General features: G+C 35.6%; 1 protein-coding gene across 4 annotated transcripts in view; it reads left to right on the forward strand.

Moving 5' to 3' along the window:
- DCP1A (decapping mRNA 1A) overlaps positions 1 to 20633 on the forward strand; it is a 56057-nt gene that overhangs the window by 12343 nt on the left and 23081 nt on the right. For all 4 annotated transcript variants that reach the window (XM_081284251.1, XM_081284249.1, XM_081284252.1 and 1 more), the window contains exons 4-5: positions 13624 to 13690; positions 18639 to 18777. In XM_081284251.1, the coding sequence (XP_081140377.1) occupies positions 13624 to 13690; positions 18639 to 18777 (206 nt within the window). The remainder of the gene's footprint in view (positions 1 to 13623; positions 13691 to 18638; positions 18778 to 20633) is intronic.

Consider the following 20633-nt stretch of genomic DNA (forward strand, 5'->3'; position numbering starts at 1 on the left):
ACCCAAGAATTTAGGAAGTAAAAAAAAAAAAATCTGAGTAAAGATTAGGGAAAATAAAGATGAGGGTAGAAATTAATTGCAGAAAGTAGAGATGACAGAAGAACAGTAGGTCAGATTGACACATCAACAATATAAAACAAGAAGAGGAGCCAGGTGCTGCCTGTAATTTCAGATATTTAGGAGACAGGAGAATCAGAAATTTGAGGTCAACCTCAGCAACTTAATGAGACACTGTCCCAAAATAAAAAAATAACAAGGACTGGGAATGTAGCTCAATGGTAGCATGCACTCATGAGTTAGATCCCTAATACTGTAACAAAACAAAACCCAAAAAAGGTGAGAAGAGTCACAATAGGCAATATTTGGGAATAAAAATATATTTCTATTGCAATTAAAAAATATATGTGCATTTTTTAAAAAAACAAGAAACCAATAGGAAACACTTTTTGTCCATACATTTAAAACTCGGATGATAAGAAGTTTGGTAGAAAAGCACAATTTAACAAAAACATCCGCAGGCATAAATATATCTGGATGGGCTCATAAACAATAAAATAATTGGTCTATGATAGTTTAAAAATCTCTCCTATCACATCTAAAGAAAATGCTGAGAGAAATGTTCTACTCAATAAGTGGTACTAGGATAGTTCTTTATATAGAGAATGGCCTCTAAAAGTCAGATATAGCATCTATACATTTCTTGTCCTATCTTCACAGGAAACTAGTCTCTGGGCGTTCTGTAGTGAAAGTATTATGTTTGTATTTACTATTTCTTCAGCAAGGTGGTGAGCACCTGTTTCAAGCAACATGCCTCACTATGTTTCTCCTAGAAGGTGCTTTTCCCCAAGACCAGAGTCAGGTGTCCTTTTTTGCTACTTCTTTGGACGCCTCTCAAAGTGAAAGTGGTAACCTGGAATTCATTTTTGGTATATAGGCTTTCTTCTCACTTAATTATGAAATGCCCCCAAGAATATTCTGTAAGGTAAGTTTAGAACAGTTTTTTTTTAATCTAAAACTTGGCGTGTGAAGCTAAGAATAAAAGCAAACACAACTGGGTTTTTGTTTTGTTTTTTTTTTTTAGTTTTCTTTCTCAGTTAGATAATCTACAATGTAACCTGGTTAATTGAAAATATTAAGATACAGGTTTGTGATACCATCAAGCTCTGTAATAATAGTTCTATTGAATTTTCTTAGAAAACTATAAGCAGAAGTCATTAAAAGTGTATTGGAGCTCTTAGTGTTAGAACTCTGCCTTCCTAGTAAGGTTCAAAACTCTTTAGTGAAATATGCTACTACATTAAGCCCAGAGCTATTCATGTTTATTCTTAATCACCATGGATTGACTATGAAATTTAGTATATAAGGTCTGTATTTTGAGGGTTATCAGTTGTTCATTTGAACAATTATCCTAATAATCGTGAAAATCAGATCTGCCAAAGAGATGTAAAGATATTGATGTGGTTTTTTCTTTTGTTATTTTTAGCAGCAAAACTTATTCATAAATTTAAAAAAAATAAAGTCTAGATTTTTCTCTTTTCAGTCCTAGCTTTATTCTATCTTAAGGAAAGCGTGTGATGGTAATTTTAGTCAAAAGAGAAGCAATTATTTTATTTTATGTACATGTTAGACTTCATCTCTTTTTACCAGAAGGTAATTATTTTAACAAAGACAACTTTTTAGGTTTCCTCTATCTAACACTTTAAGACAGGTTATCTCTCACCAAAGGCCTCTTTTCTCATTTAAAACAATTTTTTAATATTTTTTTTAGTTGTTGATGGACCTTTATTTTATTTATTTATTTATATGTGTACTGAGAATTGAACCCAGTGCCTCACACATTCGAAGCAAGCTCTCTACCACTGAGCCATAACCCAGCCCTTAAAATGTTTTCTATAATCCCAAAGTACTTTGGGAAAATTTAACGAACAAAGTCCTTTTTTGGTTTTTCAAAAGAACCCAAATATATCCTGAATTTTATTTTACCTTGACACTTATAAACTGAACACTCTTTAGTTTCTATAAAACACTTTGAAAATAATCATTTATAGATAAAACTGAATCTGAAATTTCTTGAAGAAAGCATTGATACATAGCTACTAGTCTAGTGTGTTACTTTTTAGTCTGCTTTACCTAACAAAATAGAAAATAAAATACTATTACTGTTTAGTATTTTTAAAACTTACCTGAAAAATCCTGGGAGAAGTACCCCTTTGTTTCCGCTTCACTTATAACTTTTCCTTTATATCGGGCATCAGTCTCTTGATGGAGAGCATTTTTAATTAAAATTAGATCACTAGAAAAAGTAGGGAGGTTCATTTCCATAGTGTTGAAAACACAGCTGCCAAATGGAAAGTTTTAGTAGGAGAAATGCTGTAGTGTGTGCTTTTTCTGTCTCTCTGCTTGTCCTTTCTCAGTTCAAGGGCAAGACTCAGAACAGTAGAGATGGTAGGTGGTTGTTGGCATTTGGAACAAATCTTCAGACTTAAAGCACAGTGCAAGAAATTTCCTTGCAAGATGAGTTTATAATTTGTCAAGTCAAAAAATGTGAGTTCTACCTCCAAACTGAAAGAGGAATTTATAAACAGTAAGAAAAGTTCTGGGGTTCATCCTTTGTGATCTTTCAGTTCAGCACAGTGCTGTTTTTGTAGCCTAAAGAAAGTCAGTCTTCTACCATCAGCTGCGACACTGCTGTCGTTGGTATGATCCTGTAATCAGTGAAGGAGAAAGGATCTGTGGCAACTGCATTAGTCCAGCCTCCTGGACCAAGATAAGGAAAAAGCCTCGCTATTGCCACATGTGTAGATTAAAGGGGTGAAAACACCATGAGAACACACAGTGACTTAGACTGAAAGTGTTGACTCTGTGGTGCTCTGAGGTCAGACATTTTTAAAATAAGAACTACTTCTGTCTCATTATAGACCACTACTTAGTATTCTAGTAGAACCTCTACCAAGTACCTTCTTGGTAACTTTGAGTCCGTGAGTATTTCAAAATTTCCAAAATAACTCCTTTTCATTATGTTCACTAATCACTAGCTTCCCTCTCCCACCCATCCCCATGCCCCCACCAAGATGTTATCAGATAAAAGCAATTTTTATCTTTTGTTTTGCTGTCTTAATTGTAAAGATTTTATAAGCTAATCATACATGCAGTTAATCCCTTTTAGATAATTATCACATTAATATTTAATACTTTTAATGTTTATTCTTTGAGAATTTACAAAGGAAACCACAATTACATATTAAGTGACATATATATTAACATGTACATAAATTTTCACCTTGAATTTATACTGTGAAGTTCACTGTGATTGGAAAAATTGAAATACAGAATAACCACTAAATCTGGAGTGGACAGTATAAACCTCAACCCTTCAAGTTCAGTGCCCTGAGAAATCCACATAGATCCAAGTTACTCACAAAGTCATTATGTCCAGGTATGCCCAAATTTTTAAAGGAAAGCATAACATTTGCTCCCAACATTTCCCTTCCCTTCTCTCCCTCCCTCCTTCCCTCTCCCTCCCTCTCCCTCTCCCCCTCCCTCCCTCCCTCCCTCTCTCTCTCCCCCGCCCCCTGTGTGTGTCTCTCTCTTTCTTCCTCCCTCTCCGTGCGTGTCTCTCTCTTTCTCCCTCCCTCCCTTTCTTTCTCCCTCCCTCCCTCACAGACACACACCAGGATTTTTTAATACCCTTATAGGCATTTGTACTTACAACTCTGATTTAAATGATCTCTTAGTAAATTGATGGGAAAATGTAGGACGTTAGAAGTTAAGGAAAAAAATCCCCCTGCCCACACCCATACCTTTCTTATTCTATAGTCCAATCTATTTCCCAAAGCCTAAGAAACTGGAATTCAACTTCATGGAGGCCAAAGGACATGCTTTTCACCCTTTATCTCTCTCTTACGATACATAAAAGTGTGGTGGTTGATGTGTCCAGCATTGTGTCACATCCAGTCATTTATAGTGTATGCTTCTCCTGCCTGAAGGAGCAGTGAGTACCCATACAGTTGTGACTATAAATTCTTAACAGCTGAGGCAAAACCCTTGTGTGATTTACTGTTTTATTTGGGGTTGCCCATTTCTTCATTATTTGAAGAATAAAATTTGATAAATAAAAATTATCAACCATGGGCTGGGGTTGTGGCTCAGTGGCAGAGCTCTTGCCTGGCACATGTGAGGCACTGGGTTTGATCCTCAGCACCACATAAAAATAAGTAAACAAAATAAAAATATTTAAAAAAAGAAAAAGAAATGATCGACTATAATGTTGTTGGATTTACTTCCCTAATACTCAAACAAGTTCAGTGGTCATTCCATATGTCTGAATCCTATTACTGAGATTATAATATTGCGGGGGGAAAAAACTGAAAGCAGTATTTCTGATAAATATCTTCTGACTTAATTTGATTTAGAGAGATGTTACCAAGTTTTAATAATATAAACTAAGGAGCTTGAGAATAGCATATTAAAATTATATAAGTCTCTTAAGTGTTGTTCAATAAGTAGATACTACCACTTAAATTTTAGAAATTGAGCTCTCTCTCTTCCACATTAGTGTTCAGTGATGTTCTGAGATGAGGGGGCTTTTGGGGGGCTAAAAAGGGTAAGCTGCTAAATTATCAGAACCATATTTACCAGCCTTACTTGTAGATCCATAGCATCTTCTTGCCCAAGTGTTTGCATCCTACCAAAATCTCCTCTTGGGATTGTAAGACTGTCTTGTCTGTCTATATCCTTTCTCCTTCTTCCTACTTTTTCCCAAGCTTTTGGTGTTCATGGAGAGCCATCAGGCTTATTGTTGTGTTAAAGGAAATGATCTGTCAAGGTACAAGCATTTGCTTTGTCATTAGTCTGATAAGCATGTTTATATAGCTGCAGTATTCCATGTTTTATATCAGAAGAAAAGGTCCTTCTGATTATAAAAGTAATATAAAAGCATATTTGACTATACTCAAAGCCAGTTATCTTGTTTTTGTTTTCTGGTGTAGATCTTTTTCAGTATCTTTAGAAGTATTATAACTCTTATCACCACCACCAAAAGGCTTTATTAGACCCCCTTTTCTGCTTGGCACCATACTGAGAAAATCTTCAGCTTCCTCAAATCTTTTTAGAAAGTAGGTCAGATCTAAATAATAAGTGAATCAAAGGACAACATATGCATAAGAATGATTCCCAGCTCTGTTTTGTGACATTTCACAGCATCCCTAGAAGTGTAAAGGGATTTGACAAAGTCTTCAAATGAATTTGAATTCTCTTGATCTTGTATGTGCCTTACACCACTCAAGATGAAAAACTAAGTATAACATTGAATCATAAATTGCTGGATCTTCAAACACGGCTCTCTAAGAAATAGAAAACTCTTCCCCTCAGCTTTAAATTTGTCAATATCAAATAATCCAAATACTTTAACTCTTATCATTATTATTTATTACATTTTCCACAGGGAAGAGCCTTCATCTGAAAAGCATAGGAAACATTTGATTTTGGATATTATTATCTGTGCTTGATTTTAGTACAACCTAACAGTAATCAAATGTTCTGTCATACCACCCTTAAGCTTCTCAGTAACTTGCCTATACACATTTAGGACTTATTGTCACTGGATATCCATTAACTAAATAATTTGCTTTCATCTTGAGAAAATTCGTGTGTAAAACAGTGCAGTGCCATCATTACTTGCTGTAGCAAAATAATACTATATTGCCAGAAACTTAAGTCTCCTATGGTTTAATTAGGGGAAATTATTTGGATGTCTTAGCAAGTAAATTGTTGGCAGAAAATATTGGGCCTTTGATTGTGAGTTCTCTTAAGGTAAGAATTCTTAGCTTTGGTTTAGAAACAAAGTCTCTGCAGTTTTAGCTATCTGGTGAACTTATCTGTCTTTCCTCACTAGTGGCAGTGACAGGCTTAGTGGCAGCTCCCTGGGCTTTCTTGCCAGTTGCATGCATTGAGCATTCGTTATGTTGGCAGACAGAGCTGATTCTTGGATGCGTGTCTGAACCTCTACAGGTCTGCTTCTGGCAGAATTGAGTGTGACTCTTATCCTTTACCCATTAAGCTATCATTATGGCTTCCTTATCTGTATTTCTTCTGCAGACATGCCTTTGAAAGCGTTTGACTCTCTTTTGGCAGTTTATTTGATAATGTATGTACAAGTATAGAAGCATGTGTCGTATTTCTAAATTATATTGGATTTCTCTAAGGAAAAAAGAGAGGACATAAGTGAAGATTTATCTTAACTTGACAGCTTTGATGGACTTGTTTTGATTTTTAATATGGATCTAAGAGTTTGATTTAGAATCCTCTGTGAAAACATACTAATTGCATCTGTTTTACCCAGAAAAAGTTGTATGTTCCTCTCTGAGCCTGATATATTACATAATGTAAACTTTTTCTTACCATTATAAATCATATGGGTATGTCCAGACATATATATGTATTAGTGGAAAACAAAATCTCTCATATTTGGAGTTGGTGTTTTGGGTATTCCTTAGCCAAGGTTGGAAGAGGCATATTTAAAGAAAGGTGATTGCATGTAATTGCCATATATGGAGTCTTTTCAAAGCCTTGTTCTGATTTATTCTGTGTTGGGGTAAGCTTTAGCTGCTAAGAGCTAAAGACCCTGCAGTAGATAATGCTTAATAATTACCTCCTATATAGCAAGATTACTTCTGTACTCTTTCCCTTGAGATCTCAAAGCTTAGTCAATTTGTTGATTTGTATCATGTAAAACATTTCAAAATGACTTGTTATTCATTTGGGTTTTTATTCTGTTTGAAACACTTGTAGTACTTTGAAATTCAGTAAACAGGAGAGTCAGTATAAAATGGCTTCCAAAAATGGGAAGTTATAGTAGTCTGAAATCTCAGAGGCTGATCATCCTAGTCTGCTTTTCAGGTAGTGCTTTCACTTGCAGGACCCATGGCCAGCCAGACATGGGGCCCAAAGGTTTAGGACAGATTTAGTGTGATTATAGAGGTTTTCTCTGCCAGGGAAGCCCCCTTGTAAACAAGGTAGAGGAAAAAAATCTTTTTTATGATTTTCTCCATGAACTAAAGCCAGTTGTTCACTCTGTATATCAGTGTTTCAGTTCACTCTGCAATAACAATAGAAAAATCCAATTAAACTTTTACATCTATTAAGAAGGGAAATTTTAAAGTTGTAATTTGCCATGAAGTCTTTTGTGGAATAATGACCTCAATTCAGGATAAAACAAATAATTTGCCATTAAATGACCTTTATTAACAGTGGTTTTCTACATTGATGTACATTACTAATATCTTTAGAGTTCAATTGATAGTTATGAGATTTTTAATTTATTTAAAATTTCTTGTGCTAGCATTTATATGTTATATATCCTATGCTATCCTTTTAATGTGTAATTTTTTAACTTAATTATTCATAGACTTTCTTTTATGTTTTGCTTTATTCTTTAAGCATAATTGAAGCCCACAATCTCTTTGTTTCTGTAAAATAATTATGACGTTACTGAACCTGGGTGTAGCAGCACATGAATGTAATCCCAGCTGCTCATGAGGCATTAAAAATTTTTTAAATACTTCTATTATTTGAATGTATTAAGATTTAGGCAAGGGCTGGAGTTTTGGCTAAGTGGTAGAGTGCTTGCCTAGCATGCATGAGGCATTGGGTTCCATCCTCAGCACCATATAAAAATAAAGATATTATGTCCACCTAACACCAAAAAAATAAATATTTAAAATAAAAAGATTTAGGCAAAAGGTGTGTATTGGCAAGATAATTTACAAATGAGGAGATCTGAGTTCCAGTTATGGTTCTAGGACTAGTTTTTCCTCTTGATGTATTAATAAGTCCCTTAGCCTCTCCATTGACTTATTTTTCCAACCATAAAAATGCATAGTGGGACTTATATATAATCAAACAAAATGGCATAGATTTGTCTCTCTCTGCTTCTCCTTGCTAAGTACATCTATAGAATCTGGAAATAACACAGGAAATACTGAGGAGAACCCTAAAAGGTAGAAAGAGGAAAATGCTCTGATGAGGGATGCAGAAGTGGCAGAACAACACAGCAGAATGTCTTACAACCTGCCGAACAGAAGAAGACCTGAATCTGGTGTTTTCTTAACTCTCAACCTACAAACACAAACCCAGGTAGACTCATTCCTCCCTTCACTTGAATGGGACTCCTGCCAACAGTACTAGGTGAGCCAGTCAAAACTATGGAAGGATTGGAAGCTCTGCTGATAATGAATGGCCACCAGGGAAGTGTTCTCCCTCCCTTTCATGAAGGGGACAGGGTGGGACTGACAAAGGAAATCATGTCACAACCAGCCTGGCCTGGGAAACTATTTTCATCTGTGAAGGATAGAGGCTTCCTTCCCCTCCTAGAGGCCTCAGGTGGCCTGACCATGAGAAACTCCTCCCACCCCACCAAGCAACACTGGCTAAGAATCTCCTGAATTCCCACCTCAAGAAATTAGAAAAAGAAGAGCAAAATTAATTCAGAGCAAATGGAAGAAAGTGATTAACATGGATGAGAGTATAAGTCAGTGAAAATAAGCAAGTAGAGAAAATCAATGAAACAAAAGCTTCTTCTTTGAAAAAAGACAATGAAATTAACAAAAATTTAGCAAGACTAAAGAGAGAAGACATTGATTACCAGAATCAGGAATGAAATGAGATATTACAGGGCTGAGGCTGTGGCTCAGTGGTAGAGCACTTGCCTGGCATGTGTGATACACTGGGTTCGATTCTCAGCACCACATATAAATAAATGAATAAAAATAAAGATCCATGCATCTAAAAAAAAATTTAAAAAGGTTAATTAACATCTAAAAAGAAATTTTTAAAAAAAGAACTTATGTTATAGGTCCTGCAGCTATCAAAAGGGTAATAAGGAAATTTTACAAACAACTATACTCTCATAAACTAAACTCTCATAGACTTAGAAGAAATGGAACAATTCCTTGAAAACTACAAACTATGTAATTCAAACAAGAGAAAATAGATAACAGGATTAGTGCTGCAAACATTAAAGAAATTTGAATCTGTGAATGTATTAAAAGCTCCTGAAAAAGAAATCCCCAGGCCCAAGTGGTTTTAACCAGAGAATTAAAAATAATTAACATAAATTTTACAGTATCTGCCAGAAAATACAAAAGGAATGAAAACTTCTCAACTGTTTTTATAAAGCTAAAATTACCCTGATACCAAAACAAGGCAATGACAGTACAAGAAAATAAAACTACAGATCATTTCTTTTATGAACTTGGACATAAGAAGTCATTACCAAATATTCCAAAGTCAAATTCAGCAATACGTTAAAAATAAGCATATACAATGCCCGGGGGGCTTTATTCTAGAAATAGAAAACTAGTCCAGTGTTGAAAACTAATGTAATATACATAGCAATAAGTTAAAGAAAAAATAAATATCATTTTGATGCAAAAAAATTATTTGACAAAATCTAATGCACATTTATGATTTTTTTTATATATATGAGGGATTGAACCCAGGGTTGCTTTACCACTGAGCCACATCCCCAGCCCTTTTTGTTTTTATTTTTTGAGACAGGGTCTCACTAAGTTGCTTAGGGCCTTGATAAGTTGCTGAGACTGGCCTCAAACTTGTGATCCTCCTGTCTCGCCTCCTGAGTTGCTGGGATTACAAGCATGTGCCACCACACCCAGCATGATAAAAACTCTTTGAGTTAAAAGAAGTGAATGGTCTCACCTTGATAAAGAGTACCTACAAAAACTTAGAGCTAACATCCTAAACTTCATGCTTTTCCTCTGAGATCAAGAAAAAGATGAAGATAGCTATTCTCATCGCTGCTATTCAGCACATTACTGGAAGTTCCAGCCACTGCCATGAGCTAAGAAAGAAAATGCCTACTGATTTGGGAAGAAGGCAATCAGATGACATAACTGTATATGTACACACTCACAGAGCTAATAATTGAGTTTGGTAAGGTCTCAGGATATGAGATCATCACACAAAAACCAATTACATATCTATATACTAATAAATGTAGAAAACAAAGTTAAAAATCAGTATATTTTATAACCACTCCTAAGCAAAGTAAATTCAGGTATCAACATGTACAGGATTGACCTGTGTGCTGAAAATTACAAAGTAACAACAAAAAACATCAGGCATAGATAAATGTAATACTGCTTTTGTGTTTTGAAAGACTAAACATAGTAAAAATGTTAATTGTCCTTAAATTGATCCATAGATTTTATACATTTCTTATCAAAACCTACGCAGCTTTTTTCATTGACATAGAGAAGGTTATTCTAAAATTTACATGGGAAAGCCCAGGCCTAGAAGTTAAAACAATCTTGAAGTATAATGTGGAAGGAATTGGTCTGAACAATTTGGTAGGGGGTGAGGAATACTAAGGATTGAACCCAGGGATGCTTTACCACTGATTTACATCTCTAGCCTTTTTTGTTTTTTATTTAGAGATAGAGTCTCACTAAGTTGCTGAGGCTGAATTCAAACTTGTAATCCTCCTACTTCAGCCTCCCAAGTCATTGAGATTACAGGCATGTTCCACGGCACCCAACTGCTTTATCCAGTATTAAGGCCTACTTCTGTAATTACAGTAACCAGAACAGTGTGGTAATGGCAGAGGAACAAATAATTGGGACTGAATAAAAAAATCCAGAAATAGACCCATACAATATGCCCAACTGATATTTGAAAAAAATCTGAAAGATCCCTCAACAGAGGAAGGTTATCATTTTCAACAAATAATGCTGGTATATTAGACCAAAAGAAAAATAATGTAAGTTTTGGAAGTAATGCTAAGCAAAGAGTTCATAGACTTGACCCCAAAAGCAAGATCACTAAAAGAAAAACTGATATATTAGACCTGGTGAAAATGTAAAACTTTTGCCTTGAGAGGACATTCCTGAAATGATTAAAGAACAAGCTACAGACTGGGAGAAAATATTTTCAAACCCTGTTTCCAACAAAGTTCTAGTATCTCAAGTATGTAGAGAATTCTCAAAGCTCAATAGTTAGAAAAAAAATCTAATTAGAAGAGTCAAAAGACATTTCACCAAAGAAGATATGAGATAGCAAAAAAGCACATGAGAATATATTCAACATTATTAGCTGTTAGGAAAATGTAAATTCAAACCATAATGAATCAGATGCAGTGACAACCTGTAATCCCAGCAATTCAGGAGGCTGAGGCAGGCGGTTTGCGTGTTCCAGACCAAGCTCAATGACTTAGCAAGGCTTTAAGCAATTCAGATCCTGTCTGAAAGTGAAAGATAAGGGGTAGGGATGTAGCCCAGTGGCAAAGCACCCCTAGGTTCAATCCCCAGTATCACCACCACCAACAAAAATACATATTGAAATATCACCATACACCTATCAGAATAGCTTAAAAAAAAATGTAGTGGTAACAACAAATGCAAGGATGTGAAGAAACTACATCACTCTTGCATGTATAGGAATGTGTAAAGTGACACTGTCACTCTGGAAAACAGTTTGCCAATTTCTTATTAAACTAAACATGGGACTGGAGGCGGGGGTGATTCAGTGGTAGAATACTTGCCTAGCGTGTTGGAGGCCCTGGGTTTGATCCCCGGCACCACAAAAAGAAAAATAGATAAATAGGAGCTAGGATTGTGGCTCAGTGGTAGACTGCTTGCCTTATATGTATGAAGCACTGGGTTCAATTCTCAGCACCACATGTAAGTAAATGAATAAAATAAAGGTCTAGCAACAACTAAAAAAAATATTTTTTAAAAAAATAGATAAATAAACTGAACTTGCAGCTATCATAATGACTCAGTAACTGTACTCCTGGACATTTAACCCAGAGAAATAAATGCTTATCTTCACTCAAAAATCTGTACACAAATTCATAACAGCTTTATTCATAATAAACAAAAACTGGTTCTTAGATGTGTGAATAAATACAATGGAACATCCATACCATGGAATATTACTGGGAGTGAGCAACTACTATTGAGACAAGCAACAACTTGGATGACTCTAGAGAATTACGCTGAGTCAGAAAAAGTCATCCTCGTACATACTATATGATTTCATTTATATACACTCTTGAAATGATAACATTATAGAAATAGAGAAGAGATTAATTTGGCACTGTTCCCAGTGACTGCAGAGGCTTAGGCAGTAGGATCACAAGTTCAGGGCCAGTCTCAGTAATTTTATGAGACCCTTTCTCAAAATAAAAAGGCTTGAGGATGTTGCTCAGTGGTAGAGTACTCTGGTTCAATCCTCATTACCAGAAGAAAGGAAGGAAGGAAATGGAAAACAGTAGTATTTGGCAGGGGTCAGAACTGGGAGGAAATCAAGGGAGGTGTATTTGACTATAAAAAGACACCAGTGATGCTTGTGGCCATGGGAGTATTCTGTAACTTCATTGAATATCAGTATCTTGATTGTAATATTATACCATAGTTTTGTAAAATGTTACCATTGGGAGAGTTGACTTAATTGTATGTGAAAATGCAATTGTTTCAAAATAAGTTTGTTTAAAAAAAAAAAGCATAATGATACCCATCATCATCTTAAGTATCAAAGGAGAAAATAGCTGAGCAAGCTGTGTCATGATGGATGCACATGGTAGCAATAAGCCTTACCCATCCACATGTTTATTTTGACTTGAATCTTTAGGATTTCTACCTACCATATCCAAAAAAATACAATTAATTTTATATATTGTCATCTTTAAAAATAAGGGTCATTTATCTTACAGCTAATACTTTTTGAAGACTATTTGCGCTGGTCAGCATACGAGGAGTAAAAAGGATAGTAAAAGAAGAGTGATTGAGCTCAGTCCATATCACATATAACAGTTGATCTGAATTTGGATGTAAAGCTGTTATTTTTTATTAAAACTTCACTTTTACTGTAACATAGTTTTTATTCTGTATTTTAGGATTCAAGAGACTCATAAAAATTCTGGGATTACAGGTATGGTGATGACGTATGGTGATGCATACCTGTAATCCCACAGGCTCAGGAACCCAAGGCAGGAGGATCACAGGTTCAAAGCCAGCCTCTGCAGCTTACCGAGGCTATAAGCAACCTAGTGAGACCCTGTCTCAAAATAAGAAATAAAAATGGATGAGGATGTAGCCCAATAGTTAAACACTCTTGGGTTTACTCATACAAAAAAAAAAGATTGTGGTCTTTGATTAGCCACAGAACATGGTTTTTATTTTTTAAAAAGACCTATTTTCATATTTTAATATCAATTTGGAATACATCTTAAAATCAATTATATTGATCTAGTTTTAGTTTTATTGGCAATCTTTTTTCTTCTTGATAATACATAAATAATGGTAAATCTTAAACTTTAGGGTCCTTTCTAAGTTTAATGAGATCTGATAATAATGTCTAAAATCAGCTATTCTTTGCAGTTTTTATCTAAATATTTTACCTGTCCTTATTTGTTAAACAGGGTTTGGGAAGGAAGGAGTTTAGGGATTTTTTGTTTTATTTTTTCTCTCTTTAGAGGGATTGTTAACAATGTGAGGGTATGATGACAAATTCAGTGATATTCTTTGGTGATAATATATTATTTTTATATATGCAAATGCTAAAACCTTATTTCCCCTTACCATTTTTTTTTTCTCTTTGTTTTTCAAGTGTCAATATACAGTATCTGGTTTTATGATAAGAATGACTGTCACCGCATAGCAAAACTCATGGCTGAGTAAGTATGTTGATTTCCTTTTTGTTGCCAAAAATTTGAAAAAGGCAGAAAAACCTAACTCTGAACTTGTCTATAATTCTACTACTTCCAGTGTTTGCAAATGTCTGTTTGTTTCCAGTCTTTTTCTTCATGAATACATCAGGTTGATATGTGGATTGTTGTTTTTTTTTTTTTTAGAAAAATAGCCTCATGCTGTATATTCTGCTTTTAATGTCAAGGCATTAAATTTTCCCCAGTTGTATTTATAATGACTGTATCATATCTGGTCCAACAATTCATAATTTAACCAAAACTTTACTGTAAGTTAGGGCGACCAACTTGCCCAGCTCCAGAGGCTGTCAGCTAATCCAGTACACAGCCTGACCAGCATATGCAGTAGCTATCCAAATTTCCACTGTAACAGATGGTACTATATTCAGTGGCCTGTAAGAAAACTCCTGCACACATCCATTTGAATTCCTTTAAGCAAAATTGCTTTTGACACAGACTAGGTTTAGCAGTCCCCAATCCACTAACAGATTATCTTCCGGAAGGTTTTGTTACAACCCAAAATCTTGAAATTTGGAAAATTTCATTGAATTAATGTTCTAAAGGGTGACTCATGTCCTTTCTCAAGCTAGCCTGTAGAAAATATCTTGTGTGGCCTATCCATATTACTAGACTGCCAGTCTGTATTCTGGGAGCCCAAGACACTGTGGTTCTGAAGGAGCTTCAGGGGCTACAGAACTTGGACAGTGCTGCATGGACAATGTGTTCTGGTGTACCTCTGCCTCCTCTTCAGTTTTTGCTTAAATCTTCTCAGAAATGTAGATCTTTCTTCCCCATCTGTCAAATCTAAATTCCCTTTGCTCTCCTGCAAGGTTTATACTGCATGTTTGGAAGAAAACAGTACTAATTTTTTTTTTAACATTCTAATTTTTAATTAATTGTCCTAAAAGCATAGATAAGTAGTTAACCCCCAAACTTCAGTTTTCAGTTTACATTTTTTTAAGAAAGGTACACATAGCCAAAGCCAAATTATAATCAGGAATGTCCTGGCATGTCCTGATTGGTTGCTTATTAGTCTCCTACTCTGTCGGCTCTGGCTATGAGCTCAGAAAGCAGGCCCATGTTTATTATTACTATGTTCACCCTGGAGAGCATCTCTCCCTGTGAACTTGTAGTTATTTATTAGGAAAAGGGCTGGAACCTCTTTTTTCTTACCTCTAAAAAAAGATTTATCTGTTTTTCAGCAAAAAGGCTCATTTAATTTATAAGGAATAGAGGTTTATGATTTTTAAGTCTAGGAGCATGGTACCAACATCTAGGGAGGGTTGTCTTCTTGCATCATAATATGAAGGAGGGCATCACATGAAAGCAGGCATGTTAGTGCAGGTCTGCATTATTTCTCATAAAGCCACTGATGCCATTATGAGGACTTCATCTCGTGATCTTAACAAAGGCATTGCTTTGATGATCATTTTTGTGTGTGTGTTTACTGGGAATTGCCCTTAGGGCTTAAAGAATGCTAAGCAAACCCTGTACCACTGAGCTGTACACACAGCCCTTCATCACTTTTTTCCCCTCCAGGTCCTTGAACATGCTAGGCAAGCACTCTGCCGCTGAGCTACATTCCCACCCTTTTTATTTTTATTTTGAATCAGGGTCTTGGTAAGTTTCAACCTTTTAATCCCCAAACTTCAGATCCTCATGCCTCAGCCTCCCAATAGCTAGGATTACAGGTGTGCACCATCATACCCAACTTGTTTTTAATTTTGAAAGTATCAGTGAAGGCAGCTGACTCTTCTGGTTACTAGAAAAACACATGTGGTTTGTTGATCCATCCAGAATATTTGTCTTAAATACCTAAATTTAGGAGTATATTAACATATTCACATATTCTCCTGCAACATGACAGCATTTTGACCCTAAATGAGAGAATCTGGCTCCTTGAGCCCTAACATATACAGAGAAAATTATTTTCAAATTTTTTCTCTTTAAAGGCAAGTGGCACCCCCTAATACCAGACTTCAGATGGCAAATGAAGCTGAAAACTGAGACCTATTGAAAATATTGTATTGAACCCTAAAATAGGATGAGGAAGTAGAAACAGGAAGCAGGAAGGGAGAAGAATATTTGAGGTTCTTTCATACTGTCAGCTTGTTTTACTAGAAACAAAATTAAAGTATTAAAAAAAATAGAGCTGGCCTGTTTATAGAGGAAGATAATGCCTTATAAATGTTACCATTTTTTTTGAATAAATGACTTTATAATCACCAAAGATAAAACAGAATGTTTTTCATTGTTTTAAAACTGCCAATAGCTGGCCACAGTGGTGCACACCTATAATCCCAACACCTCAGGAGGTAGATACAGGAGGATCTCAAGTTCAAGGCCAGCTTCAACAAGACCCTAAGCAACTTATGACTCTGTTGCCAATAAAAAAAAAAGGGGGGGCTGGGTATGTAGCTCAGTGGTAAAGTGCCTCTGGGTTAAATCTCCAGAACCCCCCAAAATAAAATAAAACTGCCTCTGTATGTCTCTGTGTTCTACGTAATTCAGAATATCACTTTGATAACCAAAAATACTGGTACTTTTTTTTTTTTTTTTTTTTAGTGTGCATCTAAACAAATGTATCTGGCCTGGGGACATACATAGCTTAGTGGTAGAGTGCTTGTATAGCATGCTCAAGGTCCTGGGTTTGATCCTCAGCACTGCAATAAATAAGCATGTCTTTCAGTACTCATTAAATACAATTCTTCTCATGACTGTTTTGACAGCCACAACATAATAAAAATTTTCTAAGGAATTGATTGATTCCAAGAGATGTTTATAAAATTGGAGGGGCTGGAGGTATAGCTCAGTTGTAAAGTGCTTGAGTATACACAAGGCCCTCGGTTCAACCCCAACTCTGCAGAAATAAATAAATAAATAAAAACTCAGGAAAAATGTCAAATAAAAAACTGAGAAGTCATGTAGGAAATTGAATGAACTTCTAAGTCTTTTTGGATATTTTCTTTATAGTCAGTGGCAAAGTTGAAAACCCACTACATTCAGAAAACATTGACTTTCCTGAAGAGGGAATCTAGTCTGTTGGAAACTGTTTCTTAACAAATACTTGATAGAATGTTTGCTCAGATAAATGGTATAAAATTTGGAGAACTCAGGAACTGGGATTGTAGCTTAGTGGTGGAGAACTTGCCTCTCATGTGTGAGGCACTAGTTTGATCCTCAGCACCACGTTAAAAAAATAAAGGTATTGTGTCCATTTACAACTAAATATGTGTGTGTGAGTGTGTGTGTAAGATTTTTTTGGAGAACTCATGAAAGTGAGTTTTATTCCTGATCTTAGAGTCCTAAGGGCATGTTTTGGTATTAGGAAGATAGAGAGGCAAGGGTATCTCTCATTAAGTTTGAACTGAAAGAGTCCTTTAGAGTCTAAGCATCACTCATGTAAGAGTCCTGCTACACTACTCCTGACAGCTTCTGCTTTTAGCAGTAGTGAACTTCATGAGATAGCCTCCTCACAGGTGAATAGAGGTGATTATTAGAAATACTCTTTTGAACCAAAATAATGTTGCTCAGTCATACAGTGCTTTCTTGGCATGTGAGAGGCCCTGGGTTTGATCCCCAATGCCACCAAAAGAAAAAAAAAATTAAGATTTTTTTTTTAACCTATTTCTTTTAAATAAAAGAGACATCATGTCCCTCCCCACCACACACATAATAATTGGAAGTTCTTGGGTAGGCTGTTTTGAAGCCATAAACTGGCAGTGAATAGTCTATTCTTGTCCTGATCCTATTCCATAAAAACAAACCCTTCATTACTGAATTGATTTATTGCCTGTCATCATTGTCAAGTTCTCTGTTAATATAATCACCAAGTCATGGCTGTTCCCATAAAATCCCACGGCAGGCAGGGTTTATTCATTCAAGTTGAGACTGAAACCTAAATGAGTTAAAAAAAAATTAGTTTCCTTATTAAAATATATTATTCTACCTTGAAGGAAAATATAGGAAATAAACTACCTATGTGCTTGCCACCAACCTGTAATTCCTAACGTTTTGCTGTAATTGCTTCAAGTGCAGGGAAGAGAGAATATTCTTTAAAAATGAAAGCCTATAGATAGATTTGAAGTCCTTACACCTATCAGTATCATTCTTTTTTCTTTATTTATACTGGGGGTTGAATGCAGGGGCACTTTACCACTGAGCTACATCCCCAGACCTTTTATTTTTTACTTTGAGACAGGGTCTTGCTAAGTTGCCTAGGCTGGCGTCAAACTTGTGATTTTCTTGCCTCAATCTCCCAAGACACTGGGATTACAGATGTGCTATCAATGTCATTCTTAAAATCTGAGGCTTTACTTGATTTGTGGATTTTCAGGTGAATAATTAGCTCAAATAATTCCAGTCAAAACAAAGAGCATTCCCAGAACCACACTAATCTCAGTCACCCACTTAGTGATTTTGAAGAGAGAAAATAAGGCAATCCTTTTGTTCACTTGTAGTGCTATCATTTAACTTTAGAAGATTTGCCAGAAATCTTTTTCAAGGCTAGCTTAGTGTCAGTACAAGCTTTCCACAATGTTATTCAACTGTGCAGTCTTCCTATGTTTTCATAAAGTGGTTATTTTCACATTTACTTTATCATTTAGTTTGACTGCATTTGAGTTGCTTATAAAAGAAGATCCTTCAGTGGAATTTTTAGTGTACCTACTTCCGCCACCTCCAGAAAGGAATTCTGTATTTTTGTCGTTCTAAATGTGAAATATATTGGTTGGCACTGTTGTTAATGAGGTGGTGAAACTGTAATTAAGTTCCTTATTTCTGGAATGAGAACTCATTCCAGTGTTATGTATTATAAAGACAGTATCATTATGTGACACTGTTATTGTGTCTTCAGAAGATGAACTTCAAGAGCTCTTGGGTCAAATTTTCTCTCTAAAACCTGGTTTTCCTTCTTTAGTGTGGTAGAAGAAGAGACAAGGCGATCCCAGCAAGCTGCTCGAGATAAACAGAGTCCCAGCCAGGCCAATGGCTGCAATGACCACAGGCCCATCGACATCCTAGAGATGCTGAGCAGAGCCAAGGATGAGTATGAAAGGGTAAGGTGCTCCAGGTGCTGACCAGGGAAGACCAGAAGGGGTTGGGGGGAAGAAGGCCTTCGAGAAGGCTTTATGGACTGAATAAGTTATCTCTAGAGCCAACAGTAATAATTGGTCCAAAAAGAAAGCATGTAAAGTCTGAAGGGTAAGAAATCTATTACCTGAGAGTATTTGTTTGGATAGGAAAGTTTAGAATGCTTTTTTCCTATACTTATAATTATAGCAAAATAGCTCAGTGGCAGAGCACTTGCTTAATTAGCATGTGTGAGGCACTGGGTTTGATCTTTAGCACCGCATAGAATTAAACAGAAAAAAAAAATAAAATAAAGGCATTCTGTCCATCTACAACTACAAAAAAAATCCTAATAATAACAAAATTACTGTGGAAGAAAAAGGAGGAAAGAAGTTGGCCCACATCAAGTAGTTCTGGAAAAACTTAAACATCTTTTTCACACCTGCAGCCTCAGTTTGGATGATGAATAGTCTTAGGAATTTACATAGATTTTGAGAAGTACTCTAATATTTTGCACTTCATATTACTAAAATGTATATTCATGATCTATAATTGGTAGTGGATAGACAGTTTCATGAAGAATTTTAAATTCCAGATTTAAAATTTGGAATTTTATCTGAAACTGATAATTTTCTCAAAAGCAGTATTGTCTTTTTCTTCTATTTTACATTTTACCTTATAAGTTAGCTGTTAAAAATTTTCTTCCAAAAGTTGGATAATATGGAAGTTATAGTATGTTAGTTAATTTATTCAATGCATGCTTATGAGTTCACTGTGTGCCAAGAAGTGGACACTTCTTCTTGACAGTATATAGAAGGCTTGCCTATATCTGAGGAACTATCCTGACTTTTCACTTGACATCAATACCTCTATGCCCCACGCTTCACTGGAGTGAGACTGAAGCTTTCCATGGCTGTTTTTTATTTCAACAGAATTAAAATTGTCACCTTATTCCTCACTAAAATTTGGTTCTCTTAACCCAATTTCATCTTCACCTTACCAAAACTTCAGGAAACAAATTGAGGAAAAGCACCATCTAGGGGTAGGGATTGTGGCTCAATGGTAGAGCATTTGCCTCTATTAAAAATAAATAAAATAAAGATATTGTGTCCATATACAACTAAAAAAAAAAAAAAAAGCACCTTCTAAGCCCATGTTTCCCAAACAGTTCTGCTTTAGCACTAGCTTCTGTAGTAATACCAGATGATCTTTGAAAAAAGGTTCAAGTTGCTAAAGAGTTGAGGAAATGTTGTTAGCGTGTCTCCTCCTTGCATCCTCTTGGCTTTGCAGTACTCAAGACTGAGCAATTTCACTACCAGGACCATTTCTCAATTACTACCCTTTAATATCTTAAGAATCTGGAATTCAGGGAACAAAGCTTGAAAAAAAGTGTTCTGGAAGATAGTTTTCTCTAGAAAGGAAGAGTCATATTCACCATAAACTATGATAAGTTTTCTGTATTTAACCACCAAAAACAGTCTCTTTTCCTGAATGGAGAAATGTACATGCAAGCCCATGAAAAGTTTCTACTTGTCTCAAATTCATCAATGTCTCATGGAGAAATAGGAGTAGTTTATGTATGTATGAAAAGCTCTTGACTCTAATACATCGAGAATATATTTTAAGAATTTTTTTTTTTTTTTAGGTTACCTTAGGGCTGTCAGTATAGTTCAGTGGTGGAGTGCTTGCCATGCATGCAGGAGGCCCTGGGTTCAAACCCCTGCACCACCCAAAAAAGGGAAGGGGAAAAAAAAAAAGCTTACCTTACATTTGAAAAAAAAGAGGGGATCCCTTACTAAACACTGAGTTAAGTTTTTTCCTTTCTATTTCATATTTTTTCCTT

Source organism: Spermophilus citellus (assembly GCF_964194105.1).
Source record: "Spermophilus citellus genome assembly, chromosome: 3".
Lineage (NCBI taxonomy): Eukaryota > Metazoa > Chordata > Mammalia > Rodentia > Sciuridae > Spermophilus > Spermophilus citellus.